General features: G+C 38.6%; 1 protein-coding gene across 1 annotated transcript in view; it reads left to right on the top strand.

Annotated features, from left to right (window-relative positions):
* Stpg2 (sperm tail PG-rich repeat containing 2) overlaps positions 1-27,990 on the top strand; it is a 228,554-nt gene that overhangs the window by 72,020 nt on the left and 128,544 nt on the right. The window contains exons 7-9 of the mRNA XM_032896555.1: positions 11,261-11,368; positions 21,153-21,309; positions 24,536-24,699. Of these exons, the coding sequence (XP_032752446.1) occupies positions 11,261-11,368; positions 21,153-21,309; positions 24,536-24,699 (429 nt within the window). The remainder of the gene's footprint in view (positions 1-11,260; positions 11,369-21,152; positions 21,310-24,535; positions 24,700-27,990) is intronic.

Below are 27,990 nucleotides of genomic sequence, written 5' to 3'. Positions count from 1 at the left end.
CATTCATTTGACTGGCATGCATCTGGCAGATAATAAAGCACAGGAACTCTTCTGAGAACCCGAGTGGCTTGTGAAAAGTTCCTATAGTTCCTCCCATTCCTCCCAGGTAGGCACATGCTCAGAGACACCTCTGAAAGAGCAGCGTCAGCTGGAGACTGCATCTTCACACAGGACACTGTGAGGGACACGCTTGTTAAATATTTAATGTCTATGCATTATGTACCAACTAGTTGATTAACTGATAAAAATGTGTAATTTCTGGACTGACCCTGGACTCTGACCTCGTAGGTTGCAATGAATATCCTAGTAAGAGCACCAGTGGAAGGGAAGCCCTGGGTCCTGCTAAGACTGAACCCCTAGTGAACTAGACTGTTGGGGAGAGGGCAGCAATGGGGGAGGGTTGGGAGGGAGCACCCATAAGGAAGGGGGGGGGGGGGATGTTTGCCCGAAACCGGAAAGGAATAACATTCAAATGTATATAAGAAATACTCAAGTTAATAAAAAAAAAAAAAAAAAGTTCAAAAAAAAAAAAAAAAAAAATGTGTAATTTCTTAGATAATCTTTCAAGTTGGCATTGCGAAGGAATAAAAAATTGAACATTCCATAATCTTTAAGACATATGAACCAGTGATAAAAAAATAACCTCAAAAATGGAGCTGGGAAAATAACTGAGGAGTTGAGAGCACACAGGAGAGATTACTCAGTGGTTAAGATTATATATTACTCTTGCAGAGGACCCGAGTTTAGTTTTCAGAACCCACGTCAGTCTGACAGCTCACAACTGCCCATAAGCCCAGCTTCAGAGGATCGGATACCTATGGCTTCTGGGGCGCACCTCCACGCACATTGGCACCCCCTGGAGACATGGATACACAATTAAAAGTAATAAATCTTAATAGATTACAGCATAAAACGTTAGGAACCTGGTGATTTTATAGATGAACTTTACTGAACATTTAAAGAATTAAAGTGCCTGTCATTTTAAAGCTCCAATAGAATTTAAAGGAAAGGAACAGTTTCCAATTTACTTTATAAGCCCAGCCTTACCTTCCTGAAGAGGAAAAACTATTACAGAGAAATGCCTCTGATGGACATAGATGCAAAATTCTCAAGAAAATACTTTTGCACTGAATTCAGCCGCATCACAAACTATAGACTTATGTGCCATATTTTTGGGACCTTGTGATCTATGTGATCAGAATGCAAGGTTAAAAAACACCTCAAAATGCAGAGCACACCATTTTACAAAATTCAATATTTATTTATGATTAAATCATCTTAACAAGTATGGAAGGAATCTACAAAACAATAAAGACCATATTTTGAAGGCTCATTGGTAATAGTAAAGTCAAGAGTGGAAAATGCTGAAGACTTTCCTGCTAAAACGAGGAACAAGGGAGGGGTTCAAACTCAATATAGTATTATTTAATATAATCATTAAAGGGTTAGCAGTAGCTACACTAAGCCATAAAAACAAAAGTGCCCCGACTAAGAAGAGAGATGAATTGTTTGAAGATTCTCTTATATGTAGAAAAGGTCAAGAACTTAAAAACAAACAAACAAACAAACAAACAAACAAACAAGAAACCAAGCTGTTGGTTGGGGATTTAGCTCAGTGGTAGAGCGCTTGCCTAGGAAGCGCAAGGCCCTGGGTTCGGTCCCCAGCTCTGAAAAAAAGAACCAAAAAAAAAAAAAAAAAAAAAACCAAGCTGTTAGAATCAGTGAATGAGTCTGATAAAGCTGCAGAACTCAACATGTATCACCCAGTGTATCTTCGGATAATAAAACATTTAATAAGGAAGCTGAAGGGAAGCTCCACTTAATGCATTTAAAATAGCATTAAAGTATTTCCATAATAAATTTAGACTAAAGGGAATATTTCTAAACTGAAATTTACAAAGCATTGCTGAAGTATATTTAAAAAGCAAACAAATGGAAATGTGTCTCCTATTTACAAATAGAATAAATCAATATTGTTAAATTATGCCCGTATCATCCAAATCAATCTAGAGATGAAATGAAACTCTCAACAAAATGTATTGTGGCTTTTCAAAGAAAAAACTAGATGATAATACTAAGGGGCAAAGACTCTCAGAACTTAGGGAGTAGCTAAAACCTCTTGAGAACAAAGAACAAAGGTGAAGCTATTATACCCCACAATTTTAAAGTATTCTACAAAGATGCACTAAATAAAACGGTGTGCTAATACGATCAAAAGAGACATGTAGAAGACTGGGACAGTATAAATAGCAAATAATTGAATGCATGCATTTGTGACTGATTTGTAACAAATTTGAAAAAGGAATCAACTGTTGGATGGATAGTGTTGGGAAATGTGGGCCCCACATGTGGAATGTGACTAGATCCTCATTTGTAGCACAAACAAAAGTCAGTTGGAATGAGTAAAGATTTCAACATGATGCCTAAAACCAAAACAATAATTCCACTAATAATGATAATTACTGTACTGAGAGAAAATTTAGGTCATACCTTTGGCATTGGCCTGGAATGTCATTTTGAGAAATTGCTGAAGTGTACAGACAGCAAATACAATACATACACAAGTAAGAATGAATAAAACAGTCAGCCTCTTCATAGCAGAGATCACAATTAACAGAGAGAAGACACAACCTATGGAATGGGAGAAACTATTTACAAACTTTTCATCTGATTAAAGGAGTTATAGGAAGAACTTAAACATTTCAGTAGCAGAAGAACAAGTAACTCTGTTAAAAGCAAAACTGACCCAGGATTTGAATAAGCACTTCTCAAAACAAGACATGCAAATACCTAACAGTTATTTTAAAAAGTACTCAAGCTCACTCATCGCCAAGGTTGTGGAAATAAAAGCCACAGTGAGATATCACCTCACTCCCATTAAAGCTGGTATTATCAAAACGTTTTAAAATGATAGGTGGTGTTGGTGAGATGTATTTCCAATACTGTTAATAGGGTAATGGTAATATAGTCATTGTAGAAAACCATAGTAAAATCACTTACCAAAGGATCCAAAAATCTGTCTGTGAATTTATCCAAAATAAAATAAATAACACATTACATGTATGTTTGCATTCTCCCGTTCACTGCCGTGTTAGTCACAGTATCTACAGTATATAGTTAGCCTACGAACTCATTGAAGGATGGATACAGACATATTGCTATTATGTGGAACAACATCGAAGAATCTGGAAAACATTGATAAATGCGATAAGTCTCTGTCATATAGAAACAGAATGGTGATCGCTTTTGTGGCTGGATCTACATGTCAGTGAAAGGATACACATTTTCAATTAGACAGGAGTCATATATTTAAAAGTTTTCTTACAGCATGTCAAATAATGGTTGATAACACCAAATGTGTACATTAAAGTTATTAAGAGTGTAGATTAAATATCCTAACCTACATATAAAAATGATAGTATGTGCTATGATGCTCCTTAGTTTCATGGTTTTAATCATTTCATTATATAAACGTTTATCAAAATATCACATTATGTGTGTTAAGTGTATAAAAGTTTAAATGTGTTGATTATACTTTAGTAAATCCAGTCAATCACAAGATCATGAATTCACAGCAGCTGTGGCCACCTGTGTGCACACGTGTACACACACACAAGGACATGAACATAGGATGAAGAGTAGTTGGAAAAAAAGGAGGTCAGCAGGGTGGGGGAGGGTAGGAGAAGATAATGCAGAGTGAGTGTGGTCACAGTAGATTGAATTCAGAAGAAATCATAGCCCCGTCCAAGCCTTTATTCCTTGTGATTTTATCTTGGGTTTCAAATAAAGTCAAAGTATGAATATGATCAACACTTATAAAGTGTGGCTAATGAAGAAATGCACAATTAATATGCACTTTCCATTGTAACATAAGCATGTTGATGAGAAGACAGGTGATTATATGAGCTACTGAAATAAAAATCTACAGGGGATGCTGTAGCCCACATCTCTATCCCCATCACTGGGGGTTCCAAGACAGGTGGATCTCTGAGTTCAAGGCTAGCCTGGTCTACACAGTGGGCTCCAAGTCAGCCATGGATACATAGTGAGACCTTATCCCAAAATACCAAAAAGAAAAAATGAAATACAAAGCAAATATCAGTACAGACCATTATGATTTCATATTGTCTTTTTCTATGGAATATTTTGTGTTCTCTATGGTTCGGACTAATCACCACCAGACCACATCAATGTGCTCTTTAATGCTAAAACTCTCTTCTGATGATTTGAAAACAATAAATGTAAGTAGAAGTAACCTGCATCTGAGATTTGAGTGTTTTCCCAGCTCAAGCTCTCTTTCTATCTTTGGAGAAAGAAACTTGTGATGTGCTAGTTAGATACTGTATAAACCACTTCCATATGTTGCAACAGAACATGAAGAAATAATTTGTAGGACTACTTCATAGTGGAATAGTCATGCAGTCAACTGTTGTCTTCCCAGTGGAAACTTCCAACCTTCCACATTTTGCCATAAAATATTACAATTTATTATCTGCTGGGGAGCTGACAGTAGTCTTCATTGAGCCATCTCTCCATAATTTCTGGGCCATTTGTGCTTAATATGAATAGACATACTTGACAGCCACTAAACTTTTGGTGCAATTTACAGGGATCTATGGTTATGAATTTAAATTATCAAATTTCACATAGGAGCTAGCACAAGGAAGCAATTTCAAATACAACTTAAATTATGCTATCCATCATTGAGGTGCCTATAGCTACACAGTGAAAGACTACAAACACTATTATTCTTTATTTCGAAATATAACTACTTTGTTACTGATTCTCACAAGGTACACCTGATTTCAATTTTCAAGACCCTTAAGAATAAGCCTTAAAACTTCCCCTAACCGGTGATGTCAACGGGTACTGACTACTCATCTAGGAGGCTGCAGGTACAAGATGCAGAGAAATACTATTATGAAGCTATAAACAAGGGTTCTTGCTTTTATTTTAAGTTTCAAATTCCATCTCACTCTATTATATTTTGCTATAAAAGAATTCTTAGGACTGGCTAATTTTTAAAGAAAAGACATGTTTTGGCTTCTAGTTCTAGAGATTGGTAAACTCAAGACTGGGAAGCCACATCTGGTGGAGGCCTTGTACTTTTTTAGTTCATGGGAAAAAGCACAAGGCAAGTGGCACATGTAGAAGAGCGGAAGTGGGCCAAACTCTATGACAGCTAACCCATTCATATGAAAAAAGGTCCTGTCCTGAAGGCTCCTCCTCATGACTTAAACATGGCCTACTACTCTGCTCCCCAAGATAACTATGCTGATGAATCAACATTCCTCCACATTGACCTTCTGGACACACTCAAACCAAAGCAAACACTTGTTTAAACAATCATAGGTAATTAAAGTAGCTTAGTAAATCACGACTTACCCAATTATCTTGACCTTACACATTCATATTCATATTTGACCACACAGGATCAGCGAATATTCTTATTTTGGTATTTTCATTACTTGATGACTTGATCTACAACTGTGAATTTACCTGTTCTATCTGCTGGGCCAGCTGAGTTCACTTTTCTAGAACTTTCTATACCTTTCCATTAGTCTGTCTACATATGCTTCCTATGGGAATAATGCATGGAAAAGTCTAGTCTGTCTCGCTCACTGGTTTGTCAATAGGAATAACAAGAATTGTGAAGGCAAGCACAGGCTGTGTATAGGATCAGGTAATGTTGGATGCGAATCAGTAGTCTTTTCATGGCACAGTCATCTAGCTAACCATACTATCATATGATGTATATCATATCATAGTCTCACAGCTATCCGTGTCTGAAGATGCCAGATTTCACTGACCACCAGGGCGAGCATCATGATCTCACCATGGAAACCACTATAGCGAGGCATGGAAACACCACATCTCTTTTCGGATATTTTTAAATTTCAATTTTACAATGTTTATAAATATGTAAAGGAGTACACATGGACAGATGTTTGATTGAATAGACTAAGACATCAAAGAAAATAGTGTGGAACCTAGTGACCTATGGGGTTAATTTAATGTACACTTATATTTTATGTCATATTTAAAGTTGTTAAAATTCAGTGAGTTACCAACACTTGTAGCTTGTGAGATTTCAGACACAAATCCATATTTTCTGCTTAAAATACAAAAGGAAACACAAAATACCCCAAACCAACTCTTATAACAAGTTGGATTTAATTAAATGTTATTCCTGTGTACAAGGGAGAATGATTTTCTTTTGAGTCAATTTCCATTCAACACTTCTCTGCCTGCCTGGTCCAAGCTGGCATTGGACACAATTTTTGTGAGTATTTTGTGAGTACCAATTAACCATATATTGCTCCTTCAAGTCATTTAAGATTTACAATCCTTAACATCTTCATTTAGATGACTCAGCTCTCTGTGTAATATTCAATATTAATGATAACATTTTCATGTTGAAAGGGGAATTTAGGTTTGTTAAAAGCAGAAGAAATTAAGTGACTGTATGTGGGACTTTACATTTCATACTAATAACTGTTGACCTCCAAACATTTACATAGTAACCAAGTTGCTAAAATAGGCATTACGAACCTTGATTGTTACTAGATACTTCATATAGACGTTGTAGCAATTGTACAAAAACTATAAAAATTATTTGTTTATTTTTTTCTTGGTGAAAATGCAAGTAATTGTGGTAGAAGTGTGGATTCATCCTGCTGTAACAGAGTTTTGGCTCAGTTGAGTTACAAATACCAGTCTTGACATGCATTGTTATTCAGCAAATGTGTTATGGAATCTTAATAGCTTTTCATGAGCATCACTGAATTTAATCCTGTTTTCTGTATGATACTGTTTATTACAACTTTCTTCTCTGGAGGAGTAATATATGGCCAAGCTCAGTAACTTACATTTCCATTTTTCCTCTTTTGATTTGCTTGCCTAAATTTATACCAGATAGCTACTTTGTTTCCTAGTGTGGCTACTAAACATATGGTTGGGTAACAAGGACATGACTTAGCCTACAAAGCGCTTCCTGTCTCTCATATTCTCACTTGGGTGACATACAGCCAAAGAGTGGCATTTGAGGCCAATGGCAATTATAGTGCTATTGTTGATTAATATGATACTTTTCAATTGCTCTAGGGTTTGCCTTACCATGTTTATTTGATTTCATTCTGTTTAAATCTGAATAGTTAAAAAACCCCAGAGAATCTTTGCTTTTTTTAATGAATCAAAGTTTACATTGTAATTATGCAAACAAATTTAATTGACAGATGCTCTCTGTGATCCAAATCCAAGTTACATGTTCTCTGTTCAATCCATCATGAGGATGAACTATGAGTGTTAATTATATCTGGGACATATATCAAAACCACATTTCATTTCAAGCGAAAGGGCTGTTTTCCTAATCTGTAAACATAATACCAGGAATCACATAAACAGGAAATGGTATTTTAGCCATTGTAATTTTTTTTATTTAGGCAGCTTACCTGGAAAACATTTATGCACTTTTGTGGTTTCAGGTATTATTGTCTATTCTTATTACTTCCACTCTGTGTTTACAACACTGATTCCCCATTGAGTTCCAATCCTGTAGAAATTAATGCATGTATGACACCTCCATTTCGATGTCATGGAACTATGAAACTAACATTCAGAATGGAACTGGTCTTTCTCTGAACCTTGCTTTGCTTCTAGTTTCTCTGACTATTGCTTATGTTTCTCCGCCAGGATATTTCACACAAACATTCATATCTCAATTAAGGGAAGTTAGTGATTGCCGTCTATCACTGTGGGGCTTTGGAAATAACCTGTTTGCATTGTGTTTTTCTTATCTGTGAATTGAAACTGAAATCTTGCTGGGCAAAAGCAGGTGATTAGTAAACATTAGTTGTCCTTTTAGCTATTGGTTACAGAATACCCAATGGTCTCAGTGTAGTCACCTTAAAACAGCATCCATCACTAGTCATGATTGCAATAGAAAATAGGGCTCAGCCACTCAAGCCAAACAACACTGGTGGACTCTCTGGCCTACTGTAGACAAAGAATACAAATAACAGCAGCAATAAAGGCAGGGTAATATATTGATAATAGGAATAGTTATTTGTTAATGATTTTGAGAGGGCTCATTACATAGCTTACCTGGAACTCACTTTGTTTGGAAGGTTAGTTTCACGATCCTGCCTCCTGCCTCTTTCTCTCATCTTCTGTGGATACAGGTATGTGTCACCTGTATCCCTCCTTCACGGTATTCAGGAGTCCTACCTATTGTCATGTTTGTTTTGCCTTTTATTGATACTTGAGTGCAGTATTTAATTGACTTTGTCTTCCATCCTTGTTTATTCTTACCTTTGTTCATTATATCTTTGGTAGTATCTATGTTTTCTTTTGTTTCTATTGTTCATTAAAATTTCAAGTCACTCTTCATATTTTTTCCAAAATGTCAATTTTCGTGCTGAAATTTTCTCCCTGTTGCTTAGATTTTTTTTTTATTACTATTGCCAATTTTTGTATCCATTTTGTTGGATCCTTCAAACTTTGGCTCCTGACTTTCCTCTCCAGTGCCATTGAATTAATCTGCTTTTTTTGCTTTCTATTTGAGACCACTGATGATTGTTACTATTTTACTAATTTTATTTTTTGTTTGGAAATCTCACATCATATTCCCCCCATCTCTCTCATCTCCCAGTCTTCTCATGCCTGCTGCCCCCTTCCCCTGTGATTCCTCTACTCTGTTACCCTCTCATCCCACAAAACCCAACAGATTCATTTCATTTGGTGCATGCTCACTGGAGCATGGTCAAATTTCTAGTGGCCAGACCGCCAACAAGGAGGATGAGTCTTAGTCAGAAACAAATAAAATATCTTAGGAGTAACTCTAACCAAACAAGTGCAAGAGTTGTGTAGGAGTTTGAATGAAAATGGCCCTATCTCTCATAGAGAATGGTACTCTTAGAGGCTGTGGCTTTGTTGGACTAGGTAACGGCCCTGTTGAAGGAAGTGCATGGAGGCCTAGAGATATCATTGTGTGAAGCTCTCAAGGTGGTTGCTTTGGAGACACCAAAATGTTGGAGAAGCTACAGCCATGGGATGCCTGCCTAGAAAATCTGTTAACAGGAAGTAGAACCAGCCCAAGAGAAAGAAGTGTGTTGTAGTCCACAAAGCTGAGAAGAGTTGGAGACATCGGACAAGGAGATGGAGAGTTCGGAGTTTGCTCTGCTGGTTTTCCATCCTGCTTTGATTCAGTATTTCCTCACCACACCCTTTTCCTCCCTTTGGAGCAGTTATATATATTCTGTGCTGTTGTGAGTTGGAAGTACACGAACTGTTAGTACATTTGGATTTTTATAAGAGATTGCAGTTAAAACATTGCCATGAGTCTCAGAAGAGATTTTGAACTTTAGACTTTTAAACAATGTTTATACTATTTTACACTGTGGACACACAAAACTGGCCAATGCATAGAGAATAAGAGAATGCAGAACGCTCAGACTTAAATAGTAAATGTATATTGTGCTCCTTCCTTCCAAGGCTCAGGGATCATTATGGAAGTGTGTGTGTGTGTGTGTGTGTGTGTGTGTGTGTGTGTGTGTGTGCGTGTTAAGTTCTTACTATAAGAGTCAGGGATAATGGAAACTGTCTTAGTCAGGCTTTCTATTCCTACACAAACATCATGACCAAGAAGCGAATTGGGTTTATTCAGCATACACTTCCACATTGCAGTTCATCACCAAAGGAAGTCAGGACTGGAACTCAAACAGGTCAGAAAGCAGGAGCTGATGCAGAGGCCATGGGGGGATGTTACTGGCTTGCTTTCCCTGGCTTGCTCAGTTTGCTCTCTTATAGAATCCAAGACTATCAATCCAGGGATGACACCACCTATAATGGACTGTGTCCTCCCTCCTTAATCACTAGTTGAGAAAATACCTTACAGCTGTGTCTCATGGAGGCATTTCCTCAACTGAGTCTATTTTCTCTGTGATAACTTCAGCTTCTGTCAAAAGTACAGAAGCCCATGAGCTTTTCTTTAATTTCTTTTCACAAGTTGGAAGCTTTGCTGAGTGGGACCTTGCCCTGTGGTCACTTTCCTTTACTCTACTCCATGCAGGGACACCTCTGACACATGCCTGGTCTCAGCGGCTTTCCTTAGTCATGGAGGGAGATTCTATTATCCCTTTCTTTCATCCTTAATGCTAAAGGCAGAACTATGTAGCAGAAGCTGCCAAGTTTTGTTGCTTGTTGGGACTGGAACATGGTTCCCTCACTCAATTACATCTTCATCAGCTTTCTGTTTTCAGTTTTTTCCTTCACTGCCTAAGCTTGGTTATACTGAAAGTCTTCTTTAGACCAGGCTAGCCTTGAACTTAGAGATCCACCAGCCTCTACCCCCAGAGTGCTGGGATTAAAGGTGTATACCACCACACCATGCTCTAAGCTCTTCCTTAATTCCTTTTCACAAACTGGAATATTAGCTGTGTGATATTTGCTGATGAAAATCTATCATCCGTTCATCTGTCTGTCTGTCTGTGTCTCCCTCCCACTCTCTCCATCTATTGTCTATTGATTTCTCTTATCTAACAATAATAAGGAAGTTGGTGCTGTGATAAATAAATTAATTTTTGTTTGTTGAAAAGTATTCAAGTAAAAGTTATTTTTTTCCATCAAGCATTTCTGTTTAAAATATAATATTTCCTGTTGTCTATTTGTTTTGCTATTAATTATTGAAAGTTGGAGAAGACAGGGAGGTTTTTCTCCCTGCTGCTGTGTGCTGAACCTTATGTACATGGTGAGCAGGAATTTCACCACTAATCTGCATCGCAAACCAGGCACATTTAAAGGGGAAAGGCTACATTTATACCCTGAAATGAAAGGACAGTTGAAAACGTTTTATTTCTTTCTTTTAATAGTTAGCCATAGGAACATTTTTTTCACTTCATCAGCAGAGGGCAGCAAAGCTTCAGGAAGTGCGATTCAGGGCCAAAGGATATCTTGACTAGGACATCTTTCCTTTCCCTTCCCTTCCTTCCCTTCCCCTTCCCTTCCCTTCCTTCCCTTCCCTTCCCTTCCCTTCCCTTCCTTCCCTTCTCTTCTTCTTCTTCTCTTCTCCTCTTCTCTTCTTCTCTTCCCCCTCTCTCTCCCCCTCCCCCCTCTTGTTTCTTTGTAGGTCGTTCCCTCCTCCCCTCTGCTTTTCTCTTCATGACAGACTATGGTAATAGCCTATAAGAATTGTCCAGTGTTTTCTTATGTGTTGTAGAAAGACAATCCTTTCTTAATTTATTTCTTTCTCTCTGTAACTTAGGGAGTACCAGGACCTGGAAAGTACAACATTAAAAGTCAATTTGACCAAGTAAAGTCCATGTCAGCAATTGTGGACGCTTCATCTCTTCTTTTCTTTCCTGAAACAGAGGTAACGGTGCCCATACATTTTCATATCCATAGTGTGACAGGCATGGTGGGAACACAGTAACAAATCCAAAGGCATTTAAGGAGATTATAAAATGCATAAAGGCATACAGAAAATTAGAAATGGGTATAGTAAGGGCAAAACACTGCAAAATTATGGGCACAGTTATGTGAAATAAGATCGAATATTAACAAAAATACACAGGTAAATATTTAAATTGGAAACACCTATTAAGTATTTTCTATTGATCAAATTTTTATATGTGAACATTCAGTTTGGATGATATGAAGTACCTAATTTATTTTGAATCCTAAAGTGCAATCTGCTAATGCATGTATGGAGTATTAAGTGTAGTTCATGTAGAAATATGTAACATGTAGAGAGTGGTATGACAGTATTCTGTCACACTGCCATTGGGGACACACATGCCCCTGCCCTAGGACCTTTACTAGTGATGTTGAAGTCAGATGTTTCGTCCACAACCACCACTTCAGGTCATTCAAGGAGCATTCCAAGTAAGCACAAATGTCTTTAGGGTATTTGTACAGAAAGAAAACTAAGAGACTGGCCAACATTTATAATGCAACAGCCTGCAGACAAGGTAGTTGTGAAAAATATCTTCTTCTACTCTATGCAGGTCTGATTATTTTATTTAACTTAGGAAAGTTATTATAGACAACTACTTTGTTTTCAATATATTTAGGATCTCCTCCTTGGAGACAGACAGATTAAATATATATTTTATAGATATAATTAAGATTATATTTTAATGAGTTAGATGTATTGAGGGACTAAGGAGACGCAAAAGTAAATATTAGATTTTAGTTTGAGCATCTTAACAGTGCTAAAGGCACTGCATAAGAGGTATACATAAAGGACAGTTGTGTGCGTGCCTTTGATTTTTAAAAATACATGTTATAATTGGCACTTTTGAGTTTTTTGTGACTTCCATTCATTTAGTATATAGATCTAATTTATGTCATTTAAATTATATTTTATAAATGGGAAAGAAAAATAATTTTGTTCAAAAGGATGGTAGTGAAAGAAAGAATAATGACTGGAGACACAGAGGAGTTAAAGCAAAACTGATTGCCTCATAGAGGTAGTTTAGTTTAATTTGAAAAGATATATCAGTTATAGTGATAGAAAAAGAAAAATCCAATTAAGAAGGTAGACTTAGGAGTAACAATTTTTGCTTTATAGGAGTAAATGCAGATATGTTTCTGGGAAATTTTAGATGAATTTCAGGAATGGTCTAGTATTTTACCAAAATGCAATGATTCTTCTCATCTTTTGATATATTACTTTACAAAACACAAGATTTTTATTGCAACTATGGCTACAAGTTCTGGATACACTTTAGAATTATCCATGGGATTGTAAAAATTGACAAATCCAGGAGCTGACATGCCCTTTTCTGGTCTCTCAGAGGTCAGGTTAGTTGGCCATGACATTTACTTGTTTTCCTAAAATGCAGAAAGCATATTTGATACACTGCGATTTTGAATAAGAACAAGGGGTGAAGGAAACATACACATAATTGCTTGATTTTATACATACTCATAGAGCATAAACCAGAAAGCAATGTTGTTGGCTCTCTAGAAAGAACGGTAAGGAGTTGGGATGTGTTGTAGTGCACCTATATCAATTTTTACAAGACAATGGTGGTTTCCAGGACTTTTGCAAGTTGACTGATATTATGCTGGTAGTGTGAAATTAGTCATGCTGTAGGTGAATTCACATTATGGAAGTAAGAAATAGTGCACATTGTGAACCACTACCCTCACCTCTCCACCACAGTGGATCACACAGGAATAGATAAAAAATGTGAGGCAGCAATGAATATTTCTTTGAAAGCTTACAGAACACCAAATAGAGTGGACTAAAAATGAAAATCCTCCTATCACGTAATAATCAAAACACTAAATGTCTAGAACAAAGAAAAAATATTAAAAGCCGCAAGGGAAAATTGCCAAGTAACTTATAAGTGGAGACCTATTAGAATTACATGAGACTTCCAGTCTCCATCTGTGCCCAGAGCTAAGGCTATCCCATAGCCCTCGAGACCCAAAACCTGCCTGCAGAGAGCTGGTCTCCCAGGAGCGCTTTCACTCCTAAGATCACAGGCTCACAGGATCATAGGCCCATAGGAGGGACAAATTCCAGTCAGAGACAGTAAGACTAATTAATGTCAGAGGTAACCAAATGGCAAGAGGCAAGCACAAGAACATAAGCAACAGAAACCAAGACTACCTGGTATCATTAGAACCCACTTCTCCTACCATAGCAAATACTAGATATCCCAGCACATTGGAAAAGCAAGACTTGGATTTAAAATCACATCCTATGATGATGATAGAGGACTGTAAGAAGGACATAAATAACTTCCTTAAAGAAATACAGGAAAGCACAAGTAAACAAGTAGAAGCCTTTAAAAAGGAAACACAAAAATCCCTTAAAGAGCTATAGGAAAACACAACCAAACAGGTGAAGGAATTGAACAAAACCATCTAGGATCTGAAAATGGAGATAGAAACAATAAAGAAATAACAAAGGGAGACAAGCCTGGAGATAGAAAACCTAGGAAAGAGATCAGGAGTCATAGATGCAAGCCTCACCAACAGAATACAAGAGATTGAAGAGAGAATCTCAGGGGCAGAAGATACCATAGAAAACATCAACACAACTGTCAAAAGACAATGTAAAATGCTAAAGTCCCTAGCCCAAAACATCCAGGAAATAGAGGACACAATGAATAGATTGAACATAAGGAAAATAGGTATAGAAGAGAGAGAAGACTCTCAACTTAAAGGGCCAATAACTATCTTCAATAAATTATAGAAGAAAACTTCCCTAACCTAAAAAAAGAGATGCCCATAAACATACAAGAAGCCTACAGAACCCGAATCAGATTGGACCAGAAAAGAAATTCCTCCCATCACATAATAGTCAAAACATCAAATACACAAGACAAGGAAAGAATATTAAAAGCAGTAAGGGAAAAAGGTCAAGTAACATACAAAGGCAGACCTATCAGAATAACACCAGACTTCTTACCAGAGACTATGAAAGCCAGAAGATTCTGGACAGATGTCATACAGATACTAAGAGAACACAAATGCCAGCCCAGGCTACTGTATCCTGCAAAACTCTCAATTAACATATATGGAGAAACCAAGATATCCCATGACAAAACCAGTTTTACACAATATCTTTCTCCAAATCCAGCCCTACAAAGGATAATAGATGGAAGACTCCAACACAAGGAGGGAAACTACATCCTAGAAAAAGCAAGAAAGTAATCTCCTTGGAATGAAACCAAAAGAAGACAGACACACAAACACAATTCCACCTCTAACAACAAAAATAACAGCAAACAACAATCTCTATTCCTTAATATATCTTAACATCAATAGACTCAATTACCGAATAAAAAGACATAGACTAACAGACTGGATATGTAAAGAGGACCCAGCATTTTGCTACAAATAGGAAACACACCTCAGAAACAAAGACAGACACTGCCTCAGAGTGAAAGCCTGGAAAACAACTTTCTAAGCAAATGGTCCAAAGGAACAAGCTGGAGTAGCCTTTCTAATATTGAATAAAATCAACTTTCTACCAAAAGTTATCATAAAAGATAAGGTAGGACACTTCACAATCATCACAGGAAAAATCCACCAAGATGAACTCTCAATCCTAAATATCTATGCTCCAAATGCAAGGGCACCAATAGTCTTAAAAGAAACCTTACTAAAGTTCAAAGCACACATTGTACCTAACACAATAATAGTAGGAGATTTCAGCACCCCACTCTCATCAATGGACAGATCGTGGAAACAGAAATTAAACAGAGACATAGAGAAACTAACACAAGTTTTGAACCAAATGGATTTAACGGATATTTATAGAACATTTCATCGTAAAACAAAAAGAATATACCCTCTAAGCACCTCATAGTACCTTCTCAAAAAGTGACCATATAATCTGTCACAAAACAGGCCTCAACAGATACAAGAAGACAAGAAATAATGCAGTGCTTCCTATCAGATCACCATGGAATAAGGTTGGTCAGCAATAACAATAAAAATGACAGAAAGCCCACATATACATGAAAGTTGAACAATGCTGTACTCAACGACAACTTGGTCAAGGAAGAAATAAAGAAAGAAATTAAAGACTTTTTAGAATCTAATGAAAATGAAGGCATAACATACCCAAACTTGGAGACACAATGAAGGCAGTGCTAAAAGAAACTTTACTAAAGCTCAAAGCATACAATGTACATCACACAATAATAGTGAGAGACTTCAACACCCCACTCTCATTAATGACAGATCATGAAAACAGAAACTAAAGAGAGACACATTGAAGTTAACAGAAGGTATGAAACAAATGGTTTTAAAAGATATCTATAGAACATTTCATCTTAAAAGAAAAAAATAACTTCTTAGCACCTCATGGTACCGTCTCAAAAATTTACCATATAATTCGTCACAAAACAGTCCTTAGTAGACACAAGGAGATTTAAATAATCCCACGCATCCTATCAGATCACCATGGACTAAAGCCGATTTTCAATAACTACAAAAATGACAGGAAGCCCACATACAGATCATAGCTGAGCAATGCTCTACTCAATGACAACTTGGTCAAGGATGAAATAAAGAAAGAAATTAAAGACTTTTTGTAATTAAATGAAAATGAAGGCACAATATACCCAAATTACGGGTTATAATGAAATCAGTGCTAAGAGGAAAACACATAGCTCCGAGTGTCTCAAACAAACAAACAAACAAACAAAAAACCACCACCACCACCAACAATAACAAAAACAAACTGGAGAGAGCATACACTAGCAGCTTGACAGCACACCTGAAAGCTCTAGAACAAAAAGAAGCAAATTCACCCAAAGGAACAGAGGCTAAGAGATAATCAATCTCAGACCTGAAGTCAACCAATTAGAAACAAAAAGAACTGTATAAAGAATCAACAAGCCCAGGAGCTGTTTCTTTGAGAAAATCAATAAGATAGACAAACCCTCCAGACTAACAAGAGGACACAAAGACAGTATCCAAATTAACAAAATCAGAAATGAAAAGGGAGACATAACAACAGAAACTGAGGAAATTCAAAAAATCATTATATCCTACTACGAAAGCCTATATTCAAGAAAACTGGAAAATCTGCATGAAATGGACAATTTTCTAGTTAGATAGCAGGTACTAAAGTTAAATCAGGATCAGATAAACCATCTAAACATTCCCATAATCTGTAAAGTAATAGAAAGTCATTAAAAAGTCTCCCAACCAAAAAAGAAAAAAAAATCACTGGACCAGATGGGTTTAGTGCAGAATTCTATCAGACCATCAAAGAAGACCTAATACCAATACTCTTCAAACAATTCCACAAAAATAGAAACAGGAGGAACACTACCCAATTCGTTCTTTGAAACCACAATTACGCTTATACCTAAACAACACAAAGACCCTAAAAAGAAAGAACTTCAGACCAATTTTCCTCATGAGTATTAATGCAAAAATACTCAATAAAATCCTCATAAACCGAGTCCAAGAACACATCAAAATGATCATTCAACATGCTCAAGTAGGCTTCATCCTAGGGATGCAGGGATGGTTCAATATATGGAAATCCATCAACATAATACACTGTATAAACAAACTCAAAGAAAAAAAACCACATGATCATCTCATTAGATGCTGCGAAAGCATTTGACAAAATTCAACACCCCTTCATGATAAAAGTCTTGGAAAGATCAGGAATTCAAGGTCCATATCTATACATAGTAAAAACAGTATACAGAAAAGCAGTAGTCAACATGAAACTAAATGGAGAGAAACTTGAGGCAATTACACTAAAATCAGGGACTGGACAAGGCTGCTCACTTTCTCCTTATCTATTCAATATCACACTTGTCCTAGCCAGATCAGTCAGACAACAAAAGAAGGTGTAAGGGATAGAAATTTGAAAGGAAGAAGTAAAATGTCACTCTTTTCAGGTGATATGATAGTATATTTAAATGACCCCCAAAATTCTACCAGACAACTCCTAAACATGATAGACAGTTCCAGCAAAGTGGCTGGATATAAAATTAACTCAAACAAATAACTAGCCTTCCTCTACTCAAAGGATAAATAGGCTGAGAAAGAAATCAGGGAAATTACACCCTTCACAATAATACCAAATGATATAAAATACCTCAGTGTGAGTCTCACCAAACAAGTGACAGATCTGTATGACAAGAACTTCAAGTCTCTGAAGAAAGAAATTGAAGAAAATCTCAGAAAATGAAAAGAGCTCCCATGCTCATGGATTGGCAGGATTAATATAGTAAAAATGACCATTTTGCCAAAAGCAATCTACAGATTCAATGCAACCCCTTTCAAAATTTCAACTCAACTCTTCACAGAGTCAGAAAGAGCAATTTGCAAATTCATTTGGAATAACATAAAACCCAGGATAGCAAAAAATATTTTCAACAACAAAAGAACTTCTGGAGGATTCACCATTTCTGACCTCAAGCTGTATTATAGAGCAATCATGATAAAAACTGCATGATATTGATACAGAGACAGGTACCTCAATGGAATAGAATTCGAAGACCCAGAAATGAACCCACACAACCATGTTCACTTGATCTTTGACAAAGGAGCTAAAACTCTCCAAGAGAAAAAAGACAGCATTTTCAAGAAATTGTGCTGGTTCAACTGTAGGTCACCATGTAGAAGAAATGCAAGTTGACTCATTGTTATTTCTTTGCCCAAAGCTCAAGTCCAAGTGGATCAAAGGTCTCCACTTATAACCAGATCTACTGAATGTAATAGAAGAGACATTAGGGAAAAGTCTCGAACTCATAGGCACAGGGTAAAATTTCCTGTACAGAACACCAATGGTTTATTCTCTAAAAGGAAAATGGGATTTCATAAAATTGCAAAGCTTCTATAAGGCAAAGGACACTGTCATTAGGACAAAATGGCATCCAACAGATTGGAAAAATATCTTTATCAATCCTACATCTAATAGAGGTATAATATCTAATTTATACAAAGAACTCAAGAAGTTAGATTCCAGACAATCAAATAATCCTATTAAAATGGGGTACAGAGCTAAACAAAGAATTTTCACATGAGGACTACCAAATGGCTGAGAAGCACCTTAGTCGTCAGGGAAATGCATGTCAAAACAACCCATAGATTCTATTTCATACCAGTCAGAATGGCTAAGATCAAATACTCTGGTGACAGAAGATGCTGGCAGGGATGTGGAGAAATAGGAACACTCCTCCATTGTTGGTGGGATTGCAAGCTGCTGCCACCACTCTGGAAATCAGTCTGGTGTTTCCTCACAAATTGGACATAGTACTACCTGAGAACCCAGCTGTAGCACTCCTGGGCATATACCCAAAAGATGCTGAACATATATCAAGGACCCATGCTCTGTATGTTCATCGCAGCCTTATTTATTATAGCCAGAAGCTGGAAAGAACCCAGATGTCCTTCAAGAGAGGTATGGATATAGAAAATGTGGTACAGCTACTCAATGAAGTACTACTCAGCTATTATAGACAATGAGTACGTGAAATTGTTACATAAATGGATGGAACCTGAAAATTTCATCCTAAGTGTGGTAACCCAGTCACAAAAGTATACACTCACATCTTGGTGGTATGCACTCACTGATATGTGGTGGAGCAGGGGGAACACTAAACATTGCTGGTTGGAGTGTAAACTTATACAATTAATCTGGAAATCTGTGTGGCAGATTCTCAGGAAAATTGGGAGTAGTTCTACTTCTTTACCTAACCCCCTTCTTGTACATAAAACCAAAAGATGCTCTACAAGGACATATGCCCAACTGTGTTTGTAGAAACACTGTTCCTAATAGCCAGGAACTGGAAACAACCCAGATGTCCCTCAACCGAAAGAATGGGTAAAAAAAAATGTGGTTCATTTACACAATGGACTACTTCTCAGCTATTAAAAACAAGGACGTTGTAAATTTTGCAGCAAATGCATGGAATTACAAAATAGTTTCCTGAGTGAGGTGACCTAGACCCAAATAGACATGTATGGTATGTATCCCTTATAAGTGACTATTAGCCATAAAGTATATGATAACCATGATACAGTCCATGGACCCAATGGAGCCAAGTAACAGGAAGGGCACAAGGAAGGCTGCTTGGATCTTTCTCATAAGGGGAAATAAAATATATATTGGAGGTAGATAGAGGGAGGTAGATAGAGGGTGGGAGAGAGAATGGAGGTGGGAGAGGGTCAGGGAGGGGATCAGGTGTAGGGAGAGCGGGGCAAGGAGAATGGAAATTCATAGGGAGTGCATCACTAGGCAGTGCCAGAGACCTGAGACAGGGGTAGGGGAGGCTCCAGGGAGTCTGAGATTGACTCTAGATGAGACTTCTAGCAGTGATGGATACGAAGGCAGAAGTGTCTACTTCCTGTACCCAGGCAGGACTCCCAGTGGAGGGATAAGGACAGCTACCCACCCACAAAATCTTACTGAAAACTTGTCCTGCCTATGTGATGTGCAGGGACAAAGTGAGCCATAGTTGAAGGGAATGGCCAACCAGTGACTGGCCCAAATTAAGACCCATCCCATGGGGAAGAACCAATTCCTGACACTCTTAATGATACTCTGTTATGCTAAGAGACAAAAGCCTTGCCCTCTGAGAGGTTTCATCCAGCATCTGATGGAAGCAGTTGCAGAAAAACATAGCCAAACATTACATAGAGCCTGGGATGTCTTGTAGAAGAGCTGGGGGGAGGGTTGAGGGACACAAAGAGGACAGGACTCTACCGAAAGACCAATAGAATAAACTAACCTGGGCCCTTAGGGTCTCCCAGAGACTAAGCCACCAACCAAAGACCAAGCATGGGGTAGACCTAAGCCCCTCATATGTGTGGTAGATATGCAGCTTTGTCTTAATGCCTGGTCCCCCAACAACTGGAACAGGAGATGGCCCTGTTTCTGCTGCCTTCCTGTGGATCCTGTTCCCCTGACTGGACTGCCATATTTGGCTGTCCTCAGTGGGAGAGGATGTGCCTTGTCCTGCAGAGACTTGGTGTGCCATGGTGGGATGATACTCAGGGGTTTCTTACCCCTTCTCAGAGAAGAAGGGGAAGGGGAAAGGAAGGAGAAGCTGTGAAAGAGGGGGACTTGGAGGAGGGAGGCAGATATTGAGATTTAAAGTGAATCAATAAATAATTGATGAAAAACCTTTTAAAACTATAATAAAACAGAAACAAAGGAGCAGTGAATGACTCCTTATAACATACTGTAGAAGTTAAAAGAGGAGATGCTCCAGGCAACCACAGTATTGATTACATCAGTATCAGACGGTAAATACCGGGTGATCTCTGGGGCCTTTTGGCCAGCCAGCCTAGCCAACGAGTGAGCTGCAGGTTCATGAAAGACTCTGTCTCAAAAACTCAGGTGGAGAAGCAACTAACGAAGACCTTTGACTTGATCTCTTCTCACCACCAACATGTACACATTTGTGTACACACACACACACACACACACACACACACACACACACACACACACGAGCTCTCTAACACACCTTAACTCTATTAGTATTTCAGTGAGTTTACCAAACGCTGTGTAAAACTTAATGTTTTGATGAGCAAAAGTTCTTAATTCATTTGCCACATTAAAAAGTATCTTCTAGATGCTATATCACTCAGAAGGCAGCTTCTAACTCATGAAGTATGGAATCTTACTTTTGATTTCTAATGGCATATTTTCCCAGAGATTTGAACCTATCAAATCGTCTACCCCAGCTCCTGGCACGTATAATGAAACACGAACTGCTTTCAAGGTCCCAAAGAAAAGATCAGGACTGTTTTCACCATTTGGTCAAAGAGCTGCCCGATTCACAGAGGATTACAAGGCCCACGAACTACCAGGTCTGTTGTTAATATTTTAGTCTAACTGTGTGTAGTTTAATATCCTTAACAGGGTGGATACATGAGAGAATTTAACTTATTAAATTTCTATGTTATTCTAAAGTAAAGAAAAAGTGTAGGTATTGACTATCTGGTAAGCAGACAAATCAATATATAGTAAAGTTTTAGTAGGATTAGATAGCAAAGCCAAATGACTAGAATACACATAACTGAATTATGGGTTCTATTCAGATATGTCCTATTTCACTAAGGAATGTGAACCCACCCACACAGACTTCTCTTGAAGAAAAACTGAACCATAGAGAGGACACTCGAATACTTATTCCAAGTATCTGACTATCTTAACAAAAATGTCTTTCAACATCAAAGAAAGCTGTTTATATTATCTCGAGTGAAAAGTATGTGAAAGTTGATTCATTCAGACCAGCCCTATAGAAAATACCCCGTTATGTTTGTTACTGTCAGGAAGGAGCGAAGTGGAGTGTGCTGAGAGGGGCATTAGATGATAGGTGATCTTCTTTACATGCTAAACACATTTCCCATCAACTTTCTATCATTGTGTAGCTTTGTGATTTATTCATGTATTCTCTTTTGACATTTGGTTTGTCCAAAATAAAAATAATTTAAAGTATACAGTTTGTGATCTTGATAGATGTATCAGCTGTCATTTAAAGAGGCTCATGAGCTATATTAAACAAGACAGCACTTAGAATTGCTATCAAGGGAGCACAGATCACAGTTGCCTTGGTTAGTTTCATGGTCAACCTAAAACAACCCTACCCTTAGCTGGGGAGAGGTGCCTCCACTGGGATTGCCCCTACCAGACTGGCAGGTGGGGATGTCTGTGCGACCTTTTCCTTGATTGCTACTTGATATAGGTGGGCCAAACCCAGACTTCCTGGGTATATGGGCCTGGACTACATATGAAATGCAGTTGAGCAAGCCAGGGGAGGCAAGCCACTGAGCAGTGCTCTTCCATGGTTTCTGCTTCAGCTCCTGCCCCCAGGTCCCTGTCTTAAGTTTCTGCTTGGCTTTCCTTAATGCTGTTAATCTGTAATTCAAATAAACCCTCTCTTCCCTCTAGGTTCAGTTGCTCAATGCTCTATCGCTTTATCACAGCAAGAGAGACTGAACTAGAGCAGGAAACTGGCTCTAAGATCCTGGGGGCATTACTCTGACGGACCTGACTGTGGTCCTTGGGAGCATTTTAGAGCTTTCAGCTGGAAAAAGCTGTTGACGACTCAGAAGTTAATGGGCTGTTATAGAAGCTTGGAAGACAAGAATGTTGAGAGAGGTGTGGAGGTGGGGCATAGCTTGTGAAGTTCCAGAAAGAAGCCAAGACTCTATTAGGACCATTTGTATAAAGTTTAGAGCCTGGTAGAGGACAGCGTCTGAGAGGTTCAGCCAGAACCGGACCAATACAGATGCGGATGTACACAGTCAAACACTGACTGAGTGCGGGGACTCCAATGGGAAAGTTGGGGAAAGGACTGTAGGAACGGAAGGGGTTTGTGACCCCATAGGAAGAACAACAATATCAACCAACCAGACCCCCTAGAGCTCCCAGGGACCCACCAACCAAAGAGTACACATAGGGTGGGGGAACACATGGCTCCAGCTGCATATGTAGCAGAGGATTGCCTTATCTGGTATCACTGGGAGGGGAGCCCCTTGTTCATGTGGAGGCTTGATGACCCAGGAGAGGGGAATGCTAGGCCGCTGAGGCAGGAGTGGGTGGGCAGGTAGGGGAGCACCCTCACAGAGGCAGGGGTGAGGGAGAAGATAGGGGTTTGTGGAGGGGAAACTGGGAAGGGGATAACATCTGAAATATAAATAAATAAAATAACCAATTAAAAATTGAAAACAAAAAGAATCTCTGGTAGTGGGATTTTGCTTTATTGGAACAATTGATGCTGTTTAGAATTGGCTGAAGAATCAGTTGTGCCTAATACGATACCAGTATCATTGAGGTGACATATTCTGAGAAGTATTTTCTCAGTGTCAGCACACAGATAACGAAGTCAAGGTTACATCTCAAACTGGTTTCTGAGCTTGATAATGGGGAAGAATAGTCTACATGGCACTGGGTTTGGAGACGTAAAGGTAGAGGCAGTAGATGCAGCTTGGTACCATTTAGGAACGATGGATCCCAGCAGAGAAATCAGGGTACCGCTGCCACAGTCGCGGTCTCGGTTGTAGTGGAGGATTGAAGTGTTGTAGAGAGAGGTGAGGCTTGGCACCTTCAGGCCTGGTTTGAGTTCATAAAGAGCGCCCAGGAGAGGCAGCCTCTGTTGCAGTGCAGACCTCAGCATATTGGAGAGGCCAGGAGTTGGCGTGACCACCAAAGACAGAGGGATGTGTGGAGTGGAGCTGTGTGCGCTGGAGGAGCAGGGCAGGAGAGGCGGAGCTTCCTCCTTCCCATCAAGAACATTGTAAGCTCCTGAGGACAGGCACTGAGCTCGCTACATTTGTCTCAATCTGACTATTCTTCTGTCCTGGTTATTTTTGGCTAATGTTTCAATCGTTGCAACAGAAGACAAACTAGGACCCTAGGAAAAATTAGAGCATGTCTCATTAGGGAAGGAGTTAGAAAGCCTTAGTAGTTGAGGGGAGAAGGTTTAGTTAACTTAGGCTGTGAAAAATTACTACGGAAGGAATAAATTTCCTTTGGTCGCTTTGCTTTGATGTTGTAAAGGTTCAGGGTATTGTCTCTGGGGAAGAAAGTAGCTACTGCGGTTCTCAGTATGTTTCTTCTCAGCACATTTGAGATTTCTTCTGTCAGCGATTTCCTGGAGTGGTCACTACAGCTCAGCATGGCTTATGGCTTACAAATGATGCCACACTGCCAGTTTTCTTTACACTGGCAATCACTGTCATTACCAAGTTTTGGAACAGTTCCATAATTTAAAATTTCTCACATGCACCCTTGGCATTAATGTCCCATTCTTGTCCCCAGGCACCTTCTGAGCCTGCCTTTTTTAAGTTTTATAGTTTCATGTAAGTCGAATCATTTAGAATGTTGTCACTGCGCTCTCTGCATGCTTCTGACACCCACTCATATTTGCTCTGTAACTTTTAAAGCGATTGATAAGTTTTAAAAAGTGCCTATACCACACAGCCAGAAATATATGGGCCTCCTTCTAAAAAGTTTACTGAATGTTACTGAGTTAAAAAAAGTTCTCAAAGGCGTGCTTATTCTTATATATAATGTTCTTTATAATTTTAGGTCCTGGCTTTTATGATATCTCAACCAACATTGTAAAAGCCCAGGTTAAAAAACCCCACTTGAAGAAAAAAATGAAAACTGGATTTGGTTCTTCTGTGCCTCGAGCTCTGTTCGCAGTTCAGGAAAAAGCCTTCACTGGCCCTGGGCCCAGTGATTATCAGGTGGTAGGTTACTAGCAAGATATTCGTGTGTTTATTTTATTTTATTTATTATGTAATAACACAATTGCTAAGCAAATATGGTGAGCTATTCTTATTACTATATTCTATGTGTCATGAAAAGTAGAAGACTGATCACACTCCACGGATGAATGACAGAAGCATAAAAACAAAAACCGTACAAACTGAAGTTCTGGAGATCACAGACATCACATCTGAAAAAAGACTGCAACAAAGCTATGTTCAAGGAGAGGAAGTCAGGAAAGAGAAGACTCATAGCTTCAGACAAAGAAATGGAGATATTTGGTACAGAATAGTTGAGGTTTAGGGAGAATTAACCAGAGGGCCAGTTTAAAAATGCTGTTTTCTAATAAGAAGTTCTTCGTGGGTAAGGCAAGCAGTAGGGTTCAGTAGATGAGAATGGGAGCTTGAAATTTTGATTCAGTGGAGGGAATAGTTTATTAATTAGCTTTTGGCTTAGGACAGACATATGGAATATAATATAATTTTATAATATATAATTATATAATATCACAGATTACACAGAAGTATGTATAATGTAATTGTATAACTATAATATAATTTATAATCTTTTTTTTTTAGTATAAACTCACTGGAAATGGTACTGGGTTATATCCTGGCATTTTAAACAGTGTGTGTGTGTGTGTGTGTGTGTGTGTGTGTGTTTTCCCATGCCATGGGGTGTCTGTGAGGGCCAGAGCATAACGTCCAGGGGCGAGTTTTCTACCTGAACCATGTAGGCTCTTGAGATGTACTTAAGCCTCAGCCTTATCACCCGATGTCTTTCCCCATTGAGCCATCTCCTTGGCCACAAGTGACATTCTGCTTCATCATTCAGGATTTATTTTGACACTTGGAAAATAGAAGGCATAAATGACTTAGAAACAAGTGAAAACTCACATCCCATTTTTTAATTGGATAGTTTATATATTTACATTTCAAATGTTATCCCCTTTCCCGGTTTCCCCCTCTCCCATCCTCCCTCTCCCTGGTTCTATGAGGATGCGCCTTTTCCCACGCACTCATTCCCACCTTAACACATTGGCAATCCCCTACACTAGGGAAACAAGACTTCACAGGACCAAGGGCTTCTCCTCCTATTGTTGCCAGACAATGCCATCCTCTGCTACATATGCAGCTGGAGTTATGGGTCCCTCCATGTGTACTCTTTGGTTGGTGGTTGAGTCCCTGGGAATTCTGGGAAGGGTTCTGGTTGGTTGACATTGTTGTTCTTTCTAAGGGGTTGCAAACCCCTTCAGCTCCTTCAGTCCTTCTCCTAACTCCTCCATTGGGGTTCCTGTTCTCACTCCAATGGTTAGCTGCAAGCATCCTCATCTGTCTCAGTAAGGCTCTGGCAGAGCCTCTCAGGAGACATTCATATCAGGCTCCTGTCAGCAAGCCCTTCTTGGCATCAGCAATAGAGACTGGGTTTGGTGGCTGCATATGGAATGGATCCCCAAGTGGGGCAGTCTTTGGATGACCTTTCCTTCAGTCTCTGCTCCACACTTTGTCTTTGTGTTTCCTCCTGTGAGTATGTTGTTCTCTCTTCTAAGAAGTACCGAAGCATCCACACTTAGGTTTTCCTTCTTCTTGAGCTTCATACAGTCTGTGAATCATATTTTGGGTATTCGGAGCTTTTGGGCTAATATCTACTTATCTGTGAGAGCATACCATGTATGTTCTTTTGTGACTTGGTTATCTCACTCAGGATGATATTTTCCAGTTCCATCCATTTGCCTAAGAATTTCATGAAGTCATTGTTTTCAATAGCTGAGTAGTACTCCATTGTGTAGATGTACCATATTTTCTGAATCCATTCCTCTGTTGAAGGGCATCTGGGTTCTTTCCAACTTCTGGCTATTATAAATAAGGCTGCTATGAACATAGTGGAGCATGCGTCCTTGTTCTATATTGGAGCATCTTTTGGGTATATGCCCAGGAGGGGTATAGCTGGGTCCTCAGGTAATGCAATGTCCAATTTTCTGAGGAACCTCCAGACTGATTTCCAGAGTGGTTGTACCAGTCTGCAATCCCATCAACAATGGAGGAGTGTTCCTCTTTCTCCACATCCTCACCAGCATCTGTCATCACCTGAGTTTTTGATCTTAGCCATTCTGACTGGTGCGAATCTTGAATCTCAGGGTTGTTTTGATTTGCATTTCCCTGATGACTAAGGACGTTGAACATTTCTTTAGATACTTCTCAGCCATTCGATATTCCTCAGTTGAAAATTCTTTATTTAGCTCTGTATCCCATTTTTAATTAAGAATATTTGGTTCTCTGGAGGCTAACTTCTTGAGTTCTTTGCATATATTAGATATTAGCCCTCTATCAGATCACATTCCATTTTAATAACTGACTTTAGAACACCATGTCTGACTTTCAGAGTATTACAATGTGAAATGGCTATTTTGCAGAAATTGTTTCCTAAGCTGTCTGTCATTGCATTGTGTCTAAGGACATTTAAAAATCTTGCAATTAAGCTGGAATCAGATTTTGCAAGTATTTACTATGTACACTATGATTAAGACGAAGCATCAGCACTAACAGGGGAACAAACCAGAATATAATGTGCTTAGGGATTTAAAGGCGGGGATTATGTAAGTATTTAATTGAATGCTCCAAATTAATTTTTGCATTTTATTGTACAGAAAACATATGATGAAACATTATATTTTTCAGCTAATTTTTTGAAGCTTATTTTTTCAGACTTGTTTTCCAACACTCTCAGCATTTGTTTTCTATGTAAATATTTTATTGCTTTTGCACATTTTTTCACAGTTCCCTTTTCAGTATGATTTTATAGTAAACAACTTTTAAAGACATTATATCTTTGCCTCAGGCAGGGCTCATGCTGTCTGTCCATCGTAAGGGACGCAGGTCCCTTACACACATGCTTTCTTCCACAAGAAAGCTACTGTTGGCAGGTCTCCAGTGGTCCCACCTGTCTGGTCTCTGTGGTGCCCTCTGAACAAGGAGGATTGCTGCGGTCTGCTCACACATGCTGTGTCTCCAGTCCAGGAGCTCTGACTCCTGGGTCAGTGTCTAAAACTAGCTATACTTGCCAACTTGGAGCACGATGTAATTTATAGACATTTCAATTTTATTTTATTTTTCTCCAAGCTCCTCCCACCTCCACAGCGTATCTGAAGGTTGTCACAATAGCTCTCTGCTCGTTGTCAACTTATTTCCATTCATTTCACCGGTTTGTTAAAGAGTTGAGAAATGAACAAAAGTTAATTCACCCATGTCTGCCCTAGGGGGGTTTTTTAGTCT

The sequence above is a fragment of the Rattus rattus genome, chromosome 3, assembly GCF_011064425.1.
Source record: "Rattus rattus isolate New Zealand chromosome 3, Rrattus_CSIRO_v1, whole genome shotgun sequence".
In the NCBI taxonomy this organism is placed as follows: Eukaryota; Metazoa; Chordata; class Mammalia; order Rodentia; family Muridae; genus Rattus; species Rattus rattus.
This window is presented reverse-complemented; position numbering and strand designations above follow the sequence as displayed.